General features: G+C 43.1%; 1 protein-coding gene across 1 annotated transcript in view; it reads left to right on the forward strand.

Annotated features, from left to right (window-relative positions):
- MAN2A1 (mannosidase alpha class 2A member 1) overlaps positions 1-22,638 on the forward strand; it is a 90,644-nt gene that overhangs the window by 61,085 nt on the left and 6,921 nt on the right. The window contains exons 13-20 of the mRNA XM_061623783.1: positions 9,025-9,190; positions 10,379-10,612; positions 10,694-10,816; positions 12,946-13,060; positions 14,041-14,174; positions 16,238-16,379; positions 17,086-17,219; positions 18,590-18,784. Of these exons, the coding sequence (XP_061479767.1) occupies positions 9,025-9,190; positions 10,379-10,612; positions 10,694-10,816; positions 12,946-13,060; positions 14,041-14,174; positions 16,238-16,379; positions 17,086-17,219; positions 18,590-18,784 (1,243 nt within the window). The remainder of the gene's footprint in view (positions 1-9,024; positions 9,191-10,378; positions 10,613-10,693; positions 10,817-12,945; positions 13,061-14,040; positions 14,175-16,237; positions 16,380-17,085; positions 17,220-18,589; positions 18,785-22,638) is intronic.

A 22,638-nucleotide genomic window follows, 5' to 3' on the forward strand; every position in this document is an offset into this window, starting at 1 on the left:
TGATAGAACTGATGTACTGCTTTCAAATAGTATGGCGGACCTGTATTGGCCACAGCTGTAAAACATACCATAATTTACCTGAAACCTAAAAAAATCACTGGATGCTCCTCATCTATTTGTCCTGTAGTTTATGTGGTATTTTCATTTCCTAAATTGCAGACTTAACTCTTGACTATATTTAAAATACAAGGACCCTCTTAATTGGACTCCTTTTTGCCTCTGTCACCTTTCTTTCTCTCTATTCCACAGTCTCACTTTGCTACATACTTGAGTTTGGTTGACCTCAACTTCTTTTTGGATCTATGTACAGTCATCATTAAACACTTTGCTTTTTCCCTGATTTTTCCCCATCAGAGAGTGGCTTTGGATATTATAATTGCGTTGCTTTGCACTTCCTGTTCATCTGCATCTTTGCTTTTATCTGATGTGGAACTTTCACATCTTCCCTGCTTGGAGATTCAAGAACAGTTTGCACATCTCCTAGGCGGCAGTGACTTTAAAATTGTTGCTCAGATGAGGTGGAATTAAGAAAGGCTAGCCACTTTTTGTTTCCTTTTTGTATCAATGTCTGTCTTAAAACCACTATATTGAAGGACACATCTGGTTAGAAATATATAATTTATGATATGGTCTGAAATATCTATTGCTAGAATTCATATGGTTGCAGTCAACTATCTTGTTATGCTAGTGAAGCCAGCTCAAGGATTCCTGCTAGTGCAATGGGACTTTTCCATAGGAGGTGGGCCATCACTACGGGTAATAGTTCCACCTATCGTGCGAAGGCAAGAATGTTTTTGAAGTCAAGACTAGGGGCGTCAGGCCCCTCCCACTCTCCAGTTCATTCTTGCCTTCGTACGAACAAGTTCTCAGATAGCGTAGCTTAGCTAAGTTTCTTGTGTCTACTTGTGTGTCTGTCTGACAGTGTGTGGAGGTTGTTACCTGTAATTCCACTTCTCCCTCCCCTCTGTCTTGTCTTTAATTCGTTGTGTCTCCTGGAGAATTGTTGGGGGGGATCTTCCCTTACCCGGTCCGTTTTCCCCAGTTTTTTGAGCCTTTCAGCTCAGCAGAGACCGCGGCTGTGGTTCTCTAGCCTTTCAGGCGGGAGCTTGCAGCTGCAGCTCCCGATTTGGCCTGCTGTTTCCCTCGCTTAGGAGCCGGCTCTCGCGGCCTCCTTTTTTCCCCCTCCAGGAGCTTGCGGCTGCGGCGGCTTCGTCGCTCGGCACCGTTTTTTGCCTCCGTTTCCCGACCCTTCAATTTTCCCAGTTTTTTGAGCCTTTCAGCTCAGCAGAGACCGCGGCTGCGGTTCTCTACGTTTGTCTCTCCCGTAGCGTTTTTTCCTGTCTCAAGCCGTGCTCTGTGGAGCTCTTGGAGAGACCGCGGCTGCGGTTCTCTCCCAGGCGGGAGCTTGCGGCTGCGGCTCCCTGCCTCTTTTCCAGCCTCCTAATTTCAGCCTGCCGGGGTCCTACCTCTCCGGAGCCTGTTGATTCGGCTCTCTCAGGCTTCTCTCGGCAGTCTCAGGCTTCTCTCGGCAGTCTCTTCCTTGGGGTTTTTTAGAGCCGCGAGTGCGGCTATCGGCCCTGCGGTTCCTCCTGTGAGACTGTGCTGGGCAGCCCTTCCCCCAGTTCGTTTCCAGACGGCCGCCATTGCTTCTTCTCCCTCCGCCATTTTTGGATCATTTTTTCCCGCTCTTTTTTCTGGGCGCCATTTTTGTTTGGATTCAAATTTCCCGCCTTTTTTGTTACCACTTTATTTACCAACGGATACCTTCCCTGCAAGCTATCTGTATGTGTGTTGTATGTGGGCTGTAGACAGACTTACAAAGGGCTTACTTACACACAAATTTACTGTGATTGTACCTCAAGTCTGGAGCTTTAATTCAGTGGCTGACTCACACAAATCTAATGCGACTGTATCAGCAAGGCTGGAGCTTTAATTTCTGTGGCTGACTCACACAACTTTACTGTGACTGTATTATCAGGGCTGGAGCTTTCATTTCAGTGGCTGCCTTATATTAAATCCGAATTATATTCTGTACATCCTGCCCCCTCTGTGGCCGTGTACCACGCCTAAATCCACCCTACAGCACTAATCTGAACTATATTTTGTACATCCTGCTCCCTCTGTGGCCGTGTACCAAGCCTAAAATACAGCCTATATTATACAGCCTATATTATTCTAACGCTGATACCACAGTGCATCCTGCCCCCTCTGTGGCCGTGCACTTAGCCATCTGCCAGTGTATCCTACCCCCTCTGTGGTCGTACACTGTACCAGTTCGGGTCTTTACATCCTGCCCCCTCTGTGGCCGTGTACTGCACCCAAGTTAATATAAGATGGCAGAACAGCCAGGCATGTCGCAATCAGCTAATATGATGCCAGATCAGCCAGGCATGTCACAAACAGCCCAGCCACAACACTCTAAGGCGACTAAGCCTAAGCATGTTAAAGCAATGGCTAAGACAAAACATCTTTCAAGCCATAGCAAACCAAAGCGGCCATGCTATGCCTCTGTGCCAACCCCCACCACTACCACAGCAACTCAGGCACACATAAGCGATATACTTCATTCCCTTGCTGCTTCCTCTGACGAGGAAGATTTTGCTGGCTTCACCACTCAGCCTTCGCCTAACCAGCCTCCCTCCGTTTTACCGTCCCAAACATCTGCTCCAATAGCCACTCAGGCACAAACATCTGCCACAACTGGGCTGCTGCCGTCCCCTGATTTCCTCTCCCAACTTCAAGCCATGCTGGCTTTTTTCACCCAGATGCAGTCACCACCACAAGTTCCTGCCATACCCCAACTCAACATGGACCAACGTGCGTGTCATGAAGCTCATCCTTCCTGTTCACCTAACCCCTTTGATGTAGCCAGAGGCAGATGTATTGACGAAGCCTCGTATGCGGAGGAGTCAACCTTCACTGACCACGCTGAAGGAGATGACTGGAGTGACTATTCAGATCATGAGGAGGATACATCGTATCGCTTGTTTAATGCTTCAGACTATCAGCCCCTGGCACGCAGGGTAGTTAATACCCTTGGTCTCCAGACTGCGCCTTCAACTTCCTCCACCCCAGCTATCAAAGGGGCCAAGGTTCTCAAATCCCCTGCACCTACTGAACATTACATCCCGGTGCCGGACCCGATTGCCAAATTGGCCTCTGAAGAATGGGCTCACCCATTCCATTCTCGCCGCTTCAAAAACCTGGCTGACAGGTTTTACGCCCCAGCTCCGGACTTTGCCACCAAGTTAGACGTCCCTGGCATAGATGAACCAATCGCTCGCCTCATTTCACATTCTCTCTTGCCCAGGGAAGGGGAATCCCAACTAAAGGACACTACTGAGCGACGAATAGACTTCGCCCTCCGCAAAAATCACGAGGCCACTGCCCTCTCCTCTCCATGCGTGCCTCCGCTTCGGCCTCCATTTTCTCCAGAGCAGCTATGATGTGGCTGGATGATCTGCTAGAGGATACTAACCCTGATCCTGTCGCCCTCAGAAGGTCACTGATAAAGTTGCGTAAGACAGCAGCTTTTGTGGCCGATGCCACCTTGGATGCCACTCAATTGGGGGCACGAGCCATGACGGCTCAGATAGTCGCGCGACGGACCCTTTGGCTTCGCCACTGGCAGGCTGATTCAGCGGCCAGAATGAATCTGTCCTGGGCTCCTTACTCCGGATCTTTACTTTCCGGCAAGGAAGCTCTAAAGGCAGTGCTGGTTGATCCCAAAGACGCCCACAAACCGGTTCTGGCCACTGTCAAGAACACCGACCACAGGCCTTTCAGGCGATTTCCTTCCTTCCGTACTAACCAGCCCTTTCGAGGAACGCTCTTCCAGGGAAGAGGTCAGTACCAAGGGCGCAGGGGCAACTCATCGTCCTCATATAGGGGAGGTCCTCGCCAACGCAAGCAGTATTAACACACTTCCCATAGGTGGCAGATTACTTCATTTTGGAGACCGTTGGCTGCGCCTCACTACGGTCTCCTGGATCAGGGAGCTTTTCAGTTATGGCTATGCCATAGAGTTTTGGGCAACCCCATCAGACAGATTCCATCCGTCCCCCTGCCCAAGGGCACCAGCCAGGCACAAAATCATGCAGACAGCTATACACCACCTCTTGGACATAGCGGCAATAGAGCCAGTCCCCACAACTGAGAGGTCAGAAGGGGTGTACTCCCTCCTATTTGCTGTGCCAAAACGAGATCTATCATGGAGGGCGGTATTGGACCTCAAGTTTGTCAACCGTTTTGTAACATATCGCAGGTTCAAAATGGAATCACTCCACTCCATTACGGAGAGTCTGCATGAAGGAGACTTCCTGGCTTCTATCGACCTTAAGGAAGCGTATCTCCATGTGCCCATTTGCATAGCCCACAGAAAGTTTCTTCGGTTTGCTTTTGGCCACCAGCACTTTCAATATAGAGCGATGCTATTCGGCCTCTCCTCTGCTCCAAGAGTGTTTACCAAAGTGCTACTCATCCTAGTGGCTTATCTCCAGACCCAAGGGGTTCATCTCTACCCATATCTGGATAATCTGCTAATACGGGCCAAGTCTGAGGAGCTGGCTCATCATCATTTAATGATCACCCTCAATGTTTTGCAGACCTACGGCTGGCTTGTCAACTTCGACAAAAGCCATCTCCAACCAACCCAACGCCTACTACATCTAGGGGCAATGTTGGACACCCTGCAGGCAATGGTCTTCCTGGCTCCAGATCGCATCACTGCCATCACAAGCATCGCAAGGTCCCTGATGCAACAAACATCCGCAGACGTCATGCTTCTCGCCAGGGCGCTCGGAATGTTCATTTCTACAATCCACATTGTGCCATGGGCTCGAGCTCACACTCGGCACCTTCAATGGACTCTGTTGCCCTTTCAAAAGGACATTGCCAGCTCCAACCATCGCAAAGTTCATTTGAGCCCCGCACTGCGCCTCTCCTTCCGCTGGTGGACCAACGTTCAACACCTCTCCAAGGGCACGTCGTTCAGAGAACCCCGCAGAACCGTTGTAACCACAGATGCCAGCCTCATCGGTTGGGGAGCCCACTGCAACTCCCAGTACGTTCAGGGGGTTTGGTCCACCACAGAGCAAACTCAAAGCATCAACTGGCTGGAGCTAAAGGCTGTCCACTTAGCTCTACATCATTTTCAGTCTCTGTTCCCTTTGGACCATGTGCTCATTCGAACAGACAACACGTGTGTCAAATCACATTTGAACAGACAGGGGGCACCAGGTCTCGTCCTCTGCAGGACTTAGCATCCCTCATCTTTGTCTGGGGAGAACAACATCTACAATCCCTGAAAGCAGAATATCTCAGAGGGATTTGGAATGTGACAGCAGACTGGCTCAGCAGACAACAGGTATTTCCGGGAGAATGGAAACTTCATCCAGTCATTTTCCATCGTCTCCAGTGTCGTTTCGGCGCCCTCTCAGTTGACCTGTTTGCTTCCAGTCGCAATTGCCAGCTTCCCAGGTACTTTGCCCGATACCTGGACTCAACAGCGGAAGCAGTGGATGCTCTGACAACACCGTGGCCAGACGGTCTCTTGTACGCCTTTCGCCCCATACCATTGTTAGCCAAAACCTTGAGGAAGGCGCGAACCGAGAGGGCACAGCTGGTTCTGATAGCACCATTTTGGCCACGCCGACCGTGGTTCTCAGATCTTCTGGCAATGTCAATGATGGATCCTTGGACACTTCCAGTCAGGCCAGAACTTCTATCCCAGGGTCCAGTATGGCACCAGGACCCTACTTGGCTCAATCTAACAGCGTGGCGTTTGAACGGGGACACTTGAGGTCAGCTGGACTGTCTGACGCTGTGATTGATATTATTTTGGCCTCGAGAAGACCATCTACCACTCGCATTTATCAACATACCTGGGTGGCTTTCTCCAAGTGGTGTCAGTCCCACCACCACGATCCATCCCAGGCCAATGTGCACCAGGTGCTCCAATTTCTCCATAGTGGCTTTATGATGGGACTTCGACCCAACACTCTACATCGACATGCGTCTACTCTGTCATCCATTCTCTCAGTGTCCTCTCCTGGAGCTCATATTTCCTCACATCCGTTCATCAAACGTTTTTTGAGGGGAGTCGCCCTACGCTCTCTGGCTGTTGTCCATCGGTTCCCCTCATGGAGTTTGCCGAAAGTTCTGCAGGCTTTGCAACGCCCTCCGTTTGAACCCATCAGGACTGTGCCCCTACGTATGCTGTCCTTCAAGGTCTTGTTCCTGATTGCAATCACATCTGCCAGACGCGTTTCGGAGTTGGGCGCATTGTCTTCTGCTCGACACCTTTGCGTCTTCCATAAGGACTCCGTTGTGCTGAAGACTGATCCTTCCTTCCGTCCCAAGGTCGATTCAGTTTTTCATTGCAACCAGGACATTGTTTTGCCTTCCTTTTGCCCGAATCCTACCCATCCTCTCGAGAAGGCTTGGCATTCGTTAGATGTCCGGAGGGCTCTCAAGGCCTACCTGTCTAGGACCCAAGAGATTCGACGAACGGAGTCTCTGTTTGTATCCTTTCATCCAAGATCTATGGGGCATAAAGTATCCAATCCTACTTTGTCCCGTTGGTTAAGGGCATGTATTACTTTAGCATATGAGTCTTTGAAGCTGTCAGTTCCAGCTAGTATAACGGCTCATTCTACCAGGTCAGCTGCCACTTCGGCTGCTTTTGCCACTAATGCTCCTGTTGCCGGTATTTGTAGGGCTGCAGTCTGGTCTACCTCACACTCGTTTATAAGGCATTATAAAATCGATCGTTATGCCTCTGCTGACGCATCTTTTGGCAGACGAGTGTTGCAACAGGTTCTTAATGAGGATTAACACGTGGGTGGTCCCTCCCTGTATGGGCTGCTTTGGTACATCCCGTAGTGATGGCCCACCTCTTATGGAAAATGTACCATTGGTCTCACCTGAAAGGTGATTTTCATAGGAGTGGGCCATCACTACCCTCCCAGTTGGAGGATGACTAGATATTTCTAATGGGTTACATATTATTGTTACGCTATTATATTTAAATGTAAGAGTGAAGTCAAGATTTTTAGTTCTGTTATATTGTTATGTTAGAGTCATGTTATTATGCATGCGACTATTGTGTTATTTTCCTGGCGGGTCTGTTGGCCTTGTTCTTGTATTTTTAGATATCTCTTTTTAGACTCGCTACGAATTAACTGGAGAGTGGGAGGGGCTGACGCCCCTAGTCTTGACTTCAAAAACATTCTTGCCTTCGCACGATAGGTGGAACTATTACCCGTAGTGATGGCCCACTCCTATGAAAATCACATTTCAGGTGAGACCAATGGTACATTCTCCTCTCCTACCCCATGTGTCCCGCACCCTCCTCAAATCTGTTCTGGAGGATTGGGAGAACCCCGCAGAATAGTAGGGGGAGGGGAAGAGAAGGGAGATGCTTCCATCAGGCAAGCAGAAATGCTTGTGCTGACCAAACAAACTCCTTAGCACTAAGCAGAATACAACCCTTAGAGATTGAAAGCACCGTTAAGGTAAGGTGCTGTCCTCTCATTCCTTGAAAAGCACAATGTACATAGATGGCACTTCATAAATGCATAATTAATGTTTCAATACCAAGGATTTACATAGCCTGTGCAAGCCTTTTTTCCATACTGTCTTCATGGATGGGTTGAATTTATACTTCATAGAAACAATATACAGAAAAACAATTATATGTTAAGACTCGCCTGTCATTTGATTTCATAGAGCTTGGTCATAATTTTTAATATCTGTTGTCTAGATTGTATTGTTAAAATGCAAAGGGTGTGACTCATAATTCGTTATCTGTGTAAAGTTAGGGACAACTGTAGTTCTACACTGGAACATACAGGGTCTGTTCCATTCTCGCTTGTACAGGGAACACAATTGATCTGAAAAAGACCAAGGCTTTTATGCTGACCTTTTGTATTACCTTGATAATTGGGACAGGCCATGCTTCATAACAAAGTGCAGCAAAAAGCATGCTGGTACTTTCTAGCGTTGAGATGAATTACTGGGTGGTGCTTATACATACCTGCCATTGTGATAAGATCACTCATGTATTCCATGTGCCAGTGAACCTGGGGAGTAACTCAAACAATAGGAAAATCTGAATATTCAACAATACAAATATTCTTTTTCTTGGTGTTCCCAGGTTGATTCTGGATGCATTTTATAGGGAAAGAGTAATTCATTTGCTTTTAACATGTTGCCTTCTTTAAATGTCAACTTTTTTTATAAATGTCAGGTCAGTATATTCACATTGACTGATGTCGCTTACAAATGTTCCTGCAAAAATTCACAAAGGAATTTGTCTAAGTTAATTAAAGTAGTGTTGCAGTGTGATAGCACACGTAAGAAAAGAAATTAGTAAACTGTATACCAGTCCTTTGATTACATTCCCACAGCAAAAGAATTTTTTTCCCCTAATCTGTGTGAATGCAAATTTTAGGGTATAGCTGCATCATTTCATGCTACAGTAATTGTTGGTTTTGACAAAGAAATAACATCTGTCTAGATATGCCTTCGATTCAGCTAGAACTGTTGGCATTGTTTGTTGGGGTAATTCTCACTGTTTTGCAGATAATACAAAAAGAATAGGTGGGATCTGAAAAAATTGATGGAGAACATTTCCTCCAATGGGGGAAGCTCACCTGAATCCAACCCAATGATATTGAGTGATTACAAGAAGTTTCATATGCTTTTTACACAACATTTTTTAAACTTAGAACAGCATTAAAAATTTATCTTGAGACTTCAGAAGTAAAACATTTAGGTTGCTGGCTAATGAACAGATTTATCTTGAAGAAAGATTTGCCTACAACTTCTTTTCAGTATGTTCCCTTCAAAAGTATCCTTACGAAACACTGTTTCTAATATCCAACATAGTAAATGTGTTCTGCTTATATTTTTAATGTTTTCTCAGTATGATTTCCTATCCTGGTAATTTAATTTAGGTGAAACAGATTTGATCTTTGATCAAATTATTTTGTTTTTGTAAAGATCTGGCAACATTTCTTGCAGGTACCTTTTGATTTATAATCCTACAGAACAAGAACGCTCATCAGTGGTTTCAGTCTACGTAAATACCCCTAAAGTTAAAGTATTGTCTCCTTTTGGAAGGCCAGTTGTGGTTCAGCTGACTGCAGTATGGGATGAAACTGCTAAAATATCATATGATGCATACCAGGCAAGCTATTTATAATACATCTATGAATTATGTACTGAACAAGCATGTTACGTTTTTGTATGTGGGAAGTAGTTGAAAATTATACAAATCACAAAATAAAGAAAATTAGAATTCAGTCATGATTTACGACTGTTGCTAGATAATATCTTTGGGAATGTCTTAAAACATTCAAATGATAAACTTAGTTTGGGATTTCACTGTTTATACCCTTACAAATAGTAAAGAGATACTCAGTGTCCCAAGTTCACCTTCTGAAACTCTGAAGGTGCACAGAACTCCTGCTGTATGTATGCTTACTTGGAAGTAAACCCTCTTGAGTTTATTAGGATTTACTCTTAAGAAAATGGGTATATGATTGTAGCCCTAGAAAGTTCTATCAACATTTTCTCTGTTTCTGATATAATCCATATGCTTTTTGTAACAATTCTTAAAGGTGCAGAATGAAAATATTTTTTCAGAAACTGCTGAAATATAAAAGTTACTGAGGGGATGCAATTGTGGAGTTTGAGCATGTGAAAATATATTTCTTCTTGATTTCCCTTTTTGTCTTTTGCTTGAAAAATAAATAAGCACCCTTAATTTCCCTTCACATAATCAGTTAGGCAAAATGAACACAATTGAAGGCACTTGATTCACACATGCTGGTAGCACTTCAAAGAAAATTATTGCAGTTCATTTAGTATTCTTTATATGTAGAAGTAAGAGTACATACAAGCATTAAAATAAGGATGGTTTGTTCATCTAAAATATTTTGGGTTGATTTACTGCTGTTTGAGTTGATCAAACTTAATGTAATCAAAATCTTTTACCTCTGTATTTCTTAGAATAGAGAAAAATAATGAGGAGAAATTGATGTAGTGAAATCTTTGACAAAAGGCAATTTATTTGAAAGGCAGCCATTGTAGCTAATATTCTACCCTAGCTGCTCCTTTATTTTAGGGAAAGCTGTGGATGTAATAAACTGAAAAGAATTGTGCTAATGTGAGAAGTAGTTCTCTTGAGTAACATTATTTTCACAAGTCTGTTCATAACAAGGTTGTTGGCTTTGATTAGAAAATAGTTGCTAGCACTGTTGTGAGTTTAGGAACTCAGTATAAGTGGTCCTTTGAGAGCCAAATAATTTGGTTTGTGCTTGAATGCTTGTTCTTAATATTGGAAAAATAACATTTCTTTCCCTTCACTCGCCAGATCTCTTTCTTGGCTCGTGTACCACCTTTGGGTTTTGGAGTGTACCAGCTTCTGGAGGGTCTGAGTTCTGAAACTGTATTGGCTGACTATAATCTGTATCACAATGATAAAGCTAAATTAGTCAAGCCCTATAGAATTTTCAATGTTAAACAGATACAGAATGCTCTGGATGAGATTATGTTAGAGAACTCTTACGTGAAAGTCTGGTTCTCTGGCAATTCTGGGCTTCTGGAGGTATGTGTGTTTAACTATTTAAAATGTTTTGATATTGAAACAAATTGGAATATCAGTCTCATTATTATTATTTTTCTTTAGAAAGTAAATACAAAAGAAAAAAATAAAAACCATCATGTCAAGCTGGAATTTGTTTGGTATGGAACTACAAGTAACAGAGATAAGAGTGGAGCTTATCTCTTCTTACCAGATGGAGAGGCCAAGGTAATATTACTACAGTCAGAATAGCCTTGTGTTAGGGGTATATTGAAGAGTGGAAAAGCGTGTAGACATTGTCTTGGATCTGAGGGTGGCCTTCTGCTAGCAGAAAACTTCATGACCTACCAGAAAAGCACCGGCTGAAAAAAGCAACCCAAGACTGACTGGGAAGAGGGGGTCTATGAATATCTTGAGAGCCATTATTCGCATATCTTATAGTTGTAACAAGATTGTCTGCTCATTGTTCTTGGAGCTGATCAAGAATATTTTATCATGTCATGTAATATGTATCAGGAAAAAAATAGGCTTAATCCAGAAATGCTGTTGCTGGAAGAAACAGGAGCAGGGTTTTTTTAGCTGATTGCTCCTTCATCCTGCAGCCCCTTATGCTGCTTGAAAATCTGCTGTGGAGGATTGGGGAAACTGGGTGTAATAAGCATGGTGTGAGGAGAAGAGGAAACCATGGAAAATTTCCTTGCCTTCCCCTTTCTCCAAGCTGTCTGCACTGGAGTGCAGTCCCTTCCATAAAGTTAAGGAACGTTTCCATTTGTGGAAGGGCAGCTCTGGACCCAACCTACAATCCTTTGGGTGGATAGTGAAATGCGCCTTCATTTTTAACTAAAGGAAAGTTGTAGATACCAAATATTTTGGAAACAATGATCTACAACTGGAGTGTGGGACTGCCAACCTAAGGGCCTAATTAGACCTGACACATGAGGCTGTTTTCCCCAAAACCATTCCCACCTTCCCTATACCTGATGTCATATGTAACCTAATGTGAAGGGCAGGTGGAGATGTGGCTGCCAGTGCACAATTGAGAACCTTTAAAGTGCACTCCTAGTTGTGTATTGGTAAGAGAGGCTTTCTATCACTGCGAATCAGCTAACTGGTGATGAAAGCAAGCCAGCTGGCATCAGCTGTGCTACATAGTTCCCCATGGGGAACTTCAAAGCCCAGCCAATCCTAGTTGAAAGCGGCGGTGACTTCATGCTTCCTGGGATTGGGTGCACTACATAGTTCCCATGGGGAACTCCATAGCCAATCCTTTTAGGGGTTTGCAAAGAATTAAGCACAGCTATTTGCATGCAAAGAGCCTTATGTGGTGCATTGAAGCACCAATTATCAGCTGATTGGTGGCACTTCAGAGCACTGTACATGACTCTTTACAAGTCCTGTGTGGGGCACAATTGTCGGAACTTCAAAGTGCCCTATCACCTGATATCAGGTGATTTGACCTGTAAAGAAGATGGGGTCCCTGATCTACAGGGATCATAACAATTTGCATAATAAAAATTACAGCAAGGAGGAAAAAACAAGCACAACATATAAGTGGTGGTTCAGAACACTAAAACAAGTTTTCACCTGGTGCAGGTACAACAAAAGAAAAGGTCCCAAGTAAGCTTTTTTGGAGAGGACATACTAGGATGTTGCCACACAGAAAGCTGTCTTTCCAGTAGCCACATATATTTATTTTATATATGGATAATAGCAAATAAGCTTATCTGACTCATGATATAATAAACAACCTGTATGATGGCGCATACAACAGCTTAGGGTTGTATCCAAAGTAGCACTAAGTCATGGTTCCATCAGCACAAGGATTTCTGCTTGAACTTCCCCCCTCTCCTCCTCCTGTGTGCCCCATAAATCTGTTCCAAGGGTTTCCCCAACCCTCTGGAGCAGATTTGGGAAGGGTGCGGGAGGAAGGGAAGGAAATCCTCTTGCGCAAGTGGAAATCCTTGCACTGATGGGACACATTAGTTGGATACCGCCCTTAGTTTTCTTGGATTTTTAGAATTTCCAAAAATAAATAAAAATGCCTGAACTTTAGAAGATGCTGTGTTAGAAGGAGGGAAACTATGCAATTACCATCAAATGTTGGTAAGTAACTGTTGGGACTCCTTGTAATGACACAACAATTACGCTTTGTTCATATAGCTTCATATGCCCTTTGTCGAAGCATGAGAGATCTGTAATGGGAGAAATGTTTCTTAAAATTCATCTCTCATAAACAATATTTTCAAATTCAACTTAAAGTTGTTTCAAGACATTTCACAGATACGGTGAAAGAGGGTATGTGAGTGATATGCTTCTGTAGGAAGTACTAATGTATTTTTGCGTTTGTCTTTCTGCAGCCCTATGTTTTCTCTGATCCACCTATCATACGAGTTACACATGGGAGGATTTTTTCTGAAGTTACAACATTTTTTCATCATTTGGCACATACAGTACGACTCTACAAAGTTCATGGTAAGATATCAGTACAAAATATAGCTGTGCAATTAAGGTTTTTTTAAGGTTTGAATCTTTGTTGTGCGTATAGTTGAATATAGTTGATTTTCCTTATATAGCATCCTTCTGCACTTAACATTTATAGTGCTATGGTAGCTAGGGATTTTTTAAAACAAAAATAGTATGCTGCCACAGAATGCTATCATTATTCAGCTAGAATTTTGGAGTAGTGTGCAAAAAAAGGCTTTCTCCTCTACCACAACCCCCCCCCCAACTTTTGTGAAATATTTGGAATGGATCCGCAATATTTTCATTTGTGTGACATTTGTACGAGCATCATCCCTGTTTCTGTGTGAAGGAGGAGGGGTTGGTTTTGGAAAGATCTGTTGTGCACTCTAACCAGTGTGAACTTTCACTTTGTGAGCTTAGTTCAGAGGAGAGATATGGTAGATAGCAAAGGGAGTCAGGGATAATCGTCACGGCCGTGGGGTTTCATAGTTCCTCTCATCTAACTTCTAATCTTCTATACTCCCACAAGATTAGAATTTGGGGATACTAGACATTATGTACCAAAAAAAGCAAAAGGGCTATCCTCGCATGCTCATAACTCTTAGATTTACTGGCTGGAGGAACACGAGGATGCATAAGGGGTGTGACTACAGAAACAGAACTTTTCTGAATTCAGGCACAATCCATCATTACTGTGGAAAGAAAAAACCCTACACTTACTCTCCAATAACAGCAACATGTGCCCAGTTAATAGCATGTATAATAAATGGCAGCTTCCAACTTCTGTCTCTTGGCTCCACTCTTCTAGAGCAGGATGTGCAGCTGTAGGGGTGTCAACTGATACAGAAATGTAAGATATCTTTCTGTATGTGGCTGCAGGTGAATTGCAAAGATGGGCTTATGGTGCAGTTGACTGGTTGCTTATCACTTAGGGTCATGGGTATGATGACCTAGTATTGGGAAATTATTGAACCACTTTTTATATGTAGGACTAGAAGGCCAATCCCTTGAGGTATCCAATATTGTGGACATTAGAGGAGAATACAATCGTGAGATTGCAATGAGGATTTCATCTGATATAGAAAGCCATAACAGATTTTACACTGACCTCAATGGATACCAGGTAAATCTCATGCTTTAATTCAAACACAATGGGTAATGTTATATGTTTCAGAACGGGTTGTTTTTGTAATTGCTAACATTTATTCAGATTTTTAATTGGGTACCTTTATTTGAAATTTGGAACAATTTTAATTGTTTTTCTTGTTTGCATAGGCTGGATGGAAATTTTAAATATTGCTCAGCTCTTCTCACCATTCTCATTCCGTTTGTTATTCCACTCACTTTTATCCTACTTTGATGAAGAAATGCACCCTCTTTGTTCCACTTACGATATATCTGTCCCCATATTGGTGTGTGCGTCTTGTAACATATAGATTGCCATATCAGGTCAGCTGATAGGTACGTCCGTTAGGAAGGAAGTTACCAACCAGTGTTACCTTAGGTTTGTGCAGTTGTGATGGCTACTGATGGAACTCACAGCCTTGGTGGACTGCAGCAGGCCTCACTCAAGCGAGTTCCCTGTATTTGCAGCAACATGTGTGCTAGCACTTGCATATTAGTAATATTATTAGATTTAATAGTCGCTTGATAACCCAAAGGTCTCCAGACAACTTGCAACAATATTAAAAAGAACAAATATACCATAAAAATAAAACACACACACCCCATACAGCTACAGGATGCTTTGGCAGCATACTAATAACAAACAACATCTCAGTCTATCAAATGCCTGGGAGAAAAGGTAAGTCTTTATCAGACACCAAAAAGATGTCAATAAGGGTGCCAGGCAGACCTCTTTGGGGAGTGTATTCCACAGATGGGAAGCCACAACTGAAAAGACCCTCTCCCTTATCACCACCCTCTGAGCCTCCCTCAGAGGAGGGACCTGGAGAAGGGTTCGAATAGGTTCATATTGGGAGAGGCATTCCAGAAGAAATTGGGGTTCTGAGCCATAAAGAAAGAGCTTTAAAGGTCAAAACCAGTCCTTTGAATTGGGTTCAGAAACATATAGGCAGCCAGTGTAACTGGAACAGGATTGGTGTTATATGCTCTGTTTGCCTTGAACCCAGCAACAATTGGGCATCTGCATTCTGCACTAATTGAAGCTTCTGAGCTGTTTCAGAGGCAACCCCATGTAAAGGGAATGGCAATAATCCAACATTGAGGTTACTAGAGCATAGATTACTGTAGCCAGTTTCTCCTTGTCCAAATAGGGTTGCAGTTGGACCACCAGCCTGATGGAAGCCACCTGCACCTCAAGCAATAGCAATGGATCCATGCACTAGAAGATTTAAGTGCATGAAACCAAATCAATCTCAAAAACCATGAAGAAGAATAAAAACACAGTTGCTGGAGCAGAGATGTGAAGGTTCGGGGGGGAAAGCCCAACATTTCCTTCCTGAATTTTTCTGTTTTTTCCCGGCCTTCACATTTCTATGTTGTACAATGTTCTCCTGTACAAGTCCATCCATTCACGGACATTATAATCTGAGGTTTACCTCTGGGTGCTTCTGCAAATTTAGTGGTGACCCTTACAGGTGTATGTGTTAAAATATTTATAAGAAAAATAAGTTGTTATAAGCTGTCATTCATGGGCTTGATTCCAGGGAAAGAAATACAGATTGGCCAAGCTTGAGAAATAATTTTAAGGCATTACACTTACACCCACAAAAAATAGTGAATAAAAAATTTTTTTAATTGTTCACTTTTTTTGTTTCTTAAAGGCAACAATTTAAAAGTCTTTGTTATTCTGCACTTTTTAACCAAACAGATCTTACAGGCATACTCCGTTGTGTCCTTCCTCCAAGTGAAGCAGTTCTCCCCTTTATTTGCTTGTATATGTCATCCAGGCCTGGATTTTCTAGAAGAATTTTTAGCAGTCATTTGGTAACCTGTAGAAAGCACTTACTTGGGATTTATCACTTGTTAATCAAAACATGGTTGAGATGGTAGCCTTCTTATTTTAGGATGACTTATTCATGAATGTGACCGCTTATAAAGTAGCATAGTGTTCACAGTTACCATGCAGCAGAAACTATTTTTCTATTTGTCTTATTTAAATTCTGACTGCTATCCACTGAAGTCACATTATTTATTATTATTTGACTACATTTGATAATGTAGATTCAGCCGAGACAGACAATGAGCAAATTGCCTCTCCAAGCAAATATTTATCCAATGGCTACAATGGCTTATGTCCAGGATAGCAAGATGCGCTTGACTCTTCATTCTGCTCAGTCTCTCGGAGTTGCAAGTTTAAAAAGTGGTAAGTAACATTAGAAAGTTCCAAAGTCTGGCTATGCTGGAAAATAAACTATATTGTGGTCATAACATAGTTCAAAGGCCCATACACATTCCATGGTATTCTCTGAGGCTCATCAAGAGTCTCTGAGTAGTTAGTGAGATATGGAGAGACTTTCTAAAACAGAAGGGACAGTAATATAAGCAGAGTGCTGTTGCCTAAGTATTTTGGGCAAAAATTTTAGATTAGGAGAGCTATAAATCTCCAATCTTGTGTACGTATTTTATCCCAGCTAATCGCATGGGAATCAGAACCTTTAAAATAGTGTCTCACTTTTGTGTGCCTCTAAAACATTGGGTTGTATTCAGCGTAGCTCTAAGGAGATTGTTTTGTCAGGGCAAGCATTTCCGCTTGCTTGACAATACAATCTCCCCATACCTCCCCTCCATGCTGTTCTGAGGTTTCTCCTGATCCTCCAGAGCAGATGAGTGTGTGTGCAGGAGGAAGAGATGAGGGAGAGTCCTGCTGCATTAGCGGGAATCCTTGTGCTCACTTCCACTAGTGCAATGATTTAGTTGAATATGGACCTTTATTTTGTATACATAATGTTCTCGTGCGATCTTGTATATGAACAGTGGTGCATTATCTGTTGTCTTGTTGCAGCATGATCTAGATACTTAATAAGAGTTCATAACGGTGAAGCCAGAATAATACCAGTGTTTGTTTTTAGGCCAATTAGAGGTCATCATGGATCGTCGACTTATGCAGGACGACAATCGAGGCTTAGGACAAGGTGTACAAGATAATAAAATTACAGCTAACCTGTTCCGAATTCTGTTGGAGAAAAGGAATGGAGCAGATATGGTAAAAGAAGTTTTACAAATACTTAATGTCACTATCTTAAATATTACTTTAGCATGTATTAGCCTCAAAATATATACACTTAATTTTCATAGATACATTTTACTGGGAGATTATCCATATGTCTAATTGGTACAATAATCTTTCAGTGTTTCAGGGTTAGAATTACTTAAGTTATTGAATTATACCCACAGTGTGTCATAAAGTTTTTCTATTCCTCCATTTTTAGAGGGTTCATATACTTTCTTATGTTGCTATAATTTTAGTTACTAAGGAAACACCAATGGTTCAATCCAAAGAAATGCCAGTAGAACGGGGTGGATGGGCAAAAGGTGACTCTCCCACTTGTTGAACTGTAGGAATCAGATGTCACTGTAAGGCTTTTTTGGTAGGAGGAGCACATGGAACCTTCTACCTGTAGACGGTTATAGGGGAAGAAACAGTGATTGTGGTGATATGGGTGGAATGGGGGCCACTTGTAGGCCCATCATTGAGAGTGGGATAGCAGTCACAATAGTTGAGAACTTGATCTGATACACTAACATGAAATATTTCATATTTGCTTCAGGAATTTATCTGCTATAGAATGAAGTCATACAGATGCACAACTTAGCAAATTTTCTGTATTAAGTGATACAGATTTTCCATATTAAGTTATTTGCAAAGAAAAATGTAACCTTGGTGCATGTTGTAGTCACAGATTGTTCTGTTAGGACATCGGGGAAGTCTGAGGTTGGAGGAATTAAGTTTAAAAGCTTTATTAAAACTGCCTGGAAAAAAAAAATAATGCTACAAATGCCAGATATAGGCAGTAAGCCAGTTACTCGGTTAAACAAAACACACACAAAAAACCAAAATCCAGTAAATCAAGGAAGGATACCTGTTTGCTAGCTTCACAAGGAAAACAGCTTACCATGCGCTCATCCAGCAGGGACCGGCATGATGGAGGGATGCAAAAGACCTCCACTGAGAAAATGAATGATGAAGAACTTATTCCTTTGGGATGTGCATTTAGGCCCCCAATAGATCTGCTAAATACTCCTAAATACTAAATAATTATATATGAGAGAGGAACCACACACAATGCACTAAAGCAGGGATCAGTTGGTAAAATTCTTTGCCCTAATAGTGTCATAATTTCTTTTGGATGGACCTTTATGTCTCTTTATGGTAATAAAGGAAGTGGACTAAAACATTTTGCTGCATCTTTTGGGGCCTTGCTGACTTTAAATTACAGTTGTACTTTGGGCACAGATAAATGACCTGTAGCCATTTAGTTTTATTCACAGGTTCATGTATCAATATAATTGGATGCAAATATGCTCAGTGTACCACATCTGCAAATAGTTTACTACGATCATCTTTTTTAATAGAAAGAAGAAAAGTCATCAGTCAGCTATCCTTCTCTCCTAAGTCACATAACATCATCTTTCATAAATCATCCTATGATTCCAATGATTACCTATGCAGACAACAGTATACAGTCACTGGTTAATACCTTTTCTCCACTAATTTCATCCATGCCCTGTGATATGCACATGGTTAACTTAAGAACAATACAATCAAAGGTAAGCTGAAATTAATTTTCCATAGTTCTTTCAATATACTTGTGCTTTCCAGAAAAAAAATGTTTCATATACAAAACACCTGAAATGTGTCCTGGAGGAAATTAGAAGTACAGTCTTAGCTCCTAAACAACTTTAAAATGTGCCTGACAACATTGACATCAATACTGATACTCTTTGGTGTGAAAGAGCAGTGTAGATATATGTTTACAAAGTGAGGCTAGGTGTTCAGTCTTGACTACTAGGATCTTTGATTTGAGACCCTCAGCATCTTATCTACTTTAGCAGTACTTTGCAGCACAGTTGTGTACTTCTGTGAATGTAGTCACTTTTTTCCTCCACGATAAACAACATTAATTTCAGTGGGTAATAACTCTGTATATTATTATGTATAGGCTTTCATTATGTGAGATTACTGAAATAGAGAATAAATGTCTTTTTTTCCTTTCAGACCGCACAGCATCATGTTTGTACCAGGAACAATAAAACTGTAGATCCCTCTAGCTAATGATGCATATTATTGGAATGATAAACAGTAACTTATTTAAAAGACTCATATTACAAAATGTTGAAATCTTGCATTATTAGCATTAAAATACGTAGATTTAAGCCAGACATTAAATCACATGAATTTCAGTAATCGAGAAGGAGCCAGTGGGTCTTTCCAAATAACACCTCCCCCCCTCACTCACTCACACACACCATCCTCTTGTTCACAGCTTTAAATAAATAAAGGGAGATGTGCTCTTCCACTCTAAACGGATAGTGTACAGCCTTCAGAATGCTAATATTATAAAGAGCAAATGGCCTACAAAAATGTAGGGTATTGCTTCATGGGCAGCAAGTAGCTGTGCCTAAATTTGCTTCTGTATTTGTTTTATTAAAGGGATAGTTGAGCGGTAAAATCATGCCTAAAATGTAATTTAGTATACAACATACTATTGCCATAAATTGTTGTGATAGTTGCTAGTTCAACAGGCATTAAAAGGAGAAATTAGTCAAATTCATGGATGATACGTCTATCAGTGGCAACTAGTCATGGATGGCTCTTCATGGAACCTCTAGGTTCAGAGGCAGTATGTTGACAGTTGATGGGCAACAATAGTAGGGAGGGATTTTGCCCTCAAGTCCCACTTGTGGGCTCCCCATGGGCAACTGTTGGCCACTGTGAGAGATGAGATGCTGGACTAGGTGGATCTTTCGTCTGATCCAAAAGGTTTTTCTTATACATGGCAGCAGAAAATGCAGTCTGAAAGAAATTTCTTTGACAGTGTATTGAGTGTTATTCTTCCCACTTACTAACAGAATGGGCTTTGAGTGTTCAGCTTCAGAAATGTATATATTTTTCACACATATTCTTTATTCTTTCACATGCTGCCCTTTCTGAAGGGTGGGTGAGAAACAGTTAGCAATGGGGTGGTATCCAACTAAGTCATTCCGCCAGCACAAGGATTTGTGCTGCAGAACAGAAACTCCACCCTCCTCTCCTTGCACACACTCCCCAAATTTCCTCCAGAGGGTTAGAGGAACTCCAGAACAGATTTAGGGGCTACATGGGGGCACAAGAAAGGGGTAATCCATTGTACAAGTAGAAATCTGTGCACTGATGGAACTAGTTAGTTGGATACCACTCCATGCCTCATAATAGAACTATTGTATGTGTGAGCTAATATTGTAGGCTCCTGAATCCTTAAAAGTAAAATATTTGGATGTTTCCCTCATGCGGTTATATTTACTGTTTTAGTTATTTGGAAGGATATTTTCCATATGAGGCCGGCCATCACAGCGGGTATTAGCTCCACCTATCGTGCGAAGGCAAGAATGTTTTTGAAGTCAAGACTAGGGGCGTCAGACCCCTCCCACTCTCCAGTTCATTCTTGCCTTCGTACGAACAAGAATGAGATTTCTATAGCGTAGCATTTAGCTAAGTCTTTTGTGTTTGTTTGTATTTGTCTGACAGGGTGTGAAGGTGTTGTCGTTTTTTGTGTATCCCAGTGCTTCCCTTCCCTCTGTCTAGTATTCGACACTGTTTTGTTTGAAATTCCCAGGGAATTCCCTTGGGGGGGGTTCTCCCTTACCCGGGACGTTTTTTCTTTACCCAGCTTTTTAGCCTCAGATCTGAGAGAGACCGCGGCTGCGGTTCTCTCCACTCTTAGCGGGAGCTTGCGGCTGCAGCTCCCTGCTTTACCCCTCGTTGATTCCCCAGGAGACCGTTTATTTCTCTGCCTTCCCGAGCTCTGCCGCAGCGTTTTTTGCCTCACGGACGTTCCTTTACAATTCACTTCGGGAGCCTGCGGCTGCGGCTCTCACCTTGGAGACTTTTTTTCCGCCAAACTGCTTCTCATTCCTGGCTGTAGCACCCAGACTTGTGGCTTTAAGTTCTCGCCGCGAAAGTCTCGGCAGTCGGCGGCGGTGGCTGCTCCTCAGCTACTACGGTGCTCCCTATTACGAGCCGCGATCGCGCCTTTTAGACACGGCTATCGCCCGTTCTTGAGACTGTTAGACAGTTTCTTTTGGTCAGTTCGCTGCCGCACCTCAGCGTCCGCCATTACTCCTCTGCCTCCGCCATTTTGAGTGTTCCTTTTCCCGCTCCCTTTACGGGCACCATTTTGTTTGTCCTGTTTTTCCCCGCCCTTTTTGTTTAGCCTGTCCTGCACTAAATAAAAGGGGTTTTGTACCTTGAGGAGGCTTTCTTGTATGTGAGTTTTCAGATAGGACTATTTAGCTCTACAAGAGTTCCACCCTCACTGGCTTACACGGCTGCCTATTGCTACATTTGGCCCTCTGCAGCTATTGAACGCACCTCCTCTGTTACATCAAGACTGTGTACTAAGGCGGCTGATACTGTTTGAACTGTACATTCTGCTCAACTCGTGGCCGTCGCCCAGCCAGTTGCTCCTGTACTGAACAACAACTCATTTGCACTGTACATTCTGCCCCCTCTGTGGCCGTGTACTAGGGCGGTCTACACTGTACATTCTGCCCCCTCTGTGGCCGTGTACCAAGCCTCAAGTCTAGACTGCATTATATTGACGCTGTTACCTCGTACATTCTGCCCCCTCTGTGGCCGTGTACCAAGCCTGAAGTCTAGTCTGCATTATATAGACGGTGTTGCCATCGTACATTCTGCCCCCTCTGTGGCCGTGTACTCAGCCATCTGCCAGTGCATTCTACCCCCTCTGTGGTCGTGTACTGCGCCTGTTTGGGTCTCTACATTCTGCCCCCGCTGTGGCCGTGTACCGCACCCATAGTGAATATAAGATGGTGGAACAGCCAGACATGTCTCAGACAGCCAAGCCACAACCATCTAAGGCAACTAAGACTAAGCATGCCAAAGCACTGGCTAAGACTAAACATCTTTCCAGCCACAGCAAACCCAAGCGCCCACGCTATGCTTCTGTTCCGACTCCCACCACAGCAGTCCAGGAACAGCTAACAGATATATTTCATTCCCCCGCTGCTTCTTCCAACGAGGAGGACTTCGCTGGTTTTCCTACTCAACCAACACTTAGCCAGCCTCCTTCCATATTGCCGCCCAGGGCTTATCCTACGTCACAGCCCACTGAGCCACCTACTCAGGCACAACCATCTGCCTCAACGGGACTGCAGCTGTCTCACGAGTTTCTTTCACAACTTCAGGGCATGCTGTCATTTTTCACTCAAATGCAGTCACCACCACAAGTTCCCACCATACCTCAACACACTATGGACCAATATGTAGGTCATGCGGCACATCCTTCCTGCTCCCCAAATCCTTTTAATGTAGCTAGAGGCAGATGTATTGATGACACTTCGTATGGGGAGGAGTCACCCTTTGCTGATCATGCTGAAGGAGACGAATGGAGTGACTATTCGGA

This window comes from Rhineura floridana, chromosome 1, assembly GCF_030035675.1.
Source record: "Rhineura floridana isolate rRhiFlo1 chromosome 1, rRhiFlo1.hap2, whole genome shotgun sequence".
Classification (NCBI taxonomy): Eukaryota; Metazoa; Chordata; class Lepidosauria; order Squamata; family Rhineuridae; genus Rhineura; species Rhineura floridana.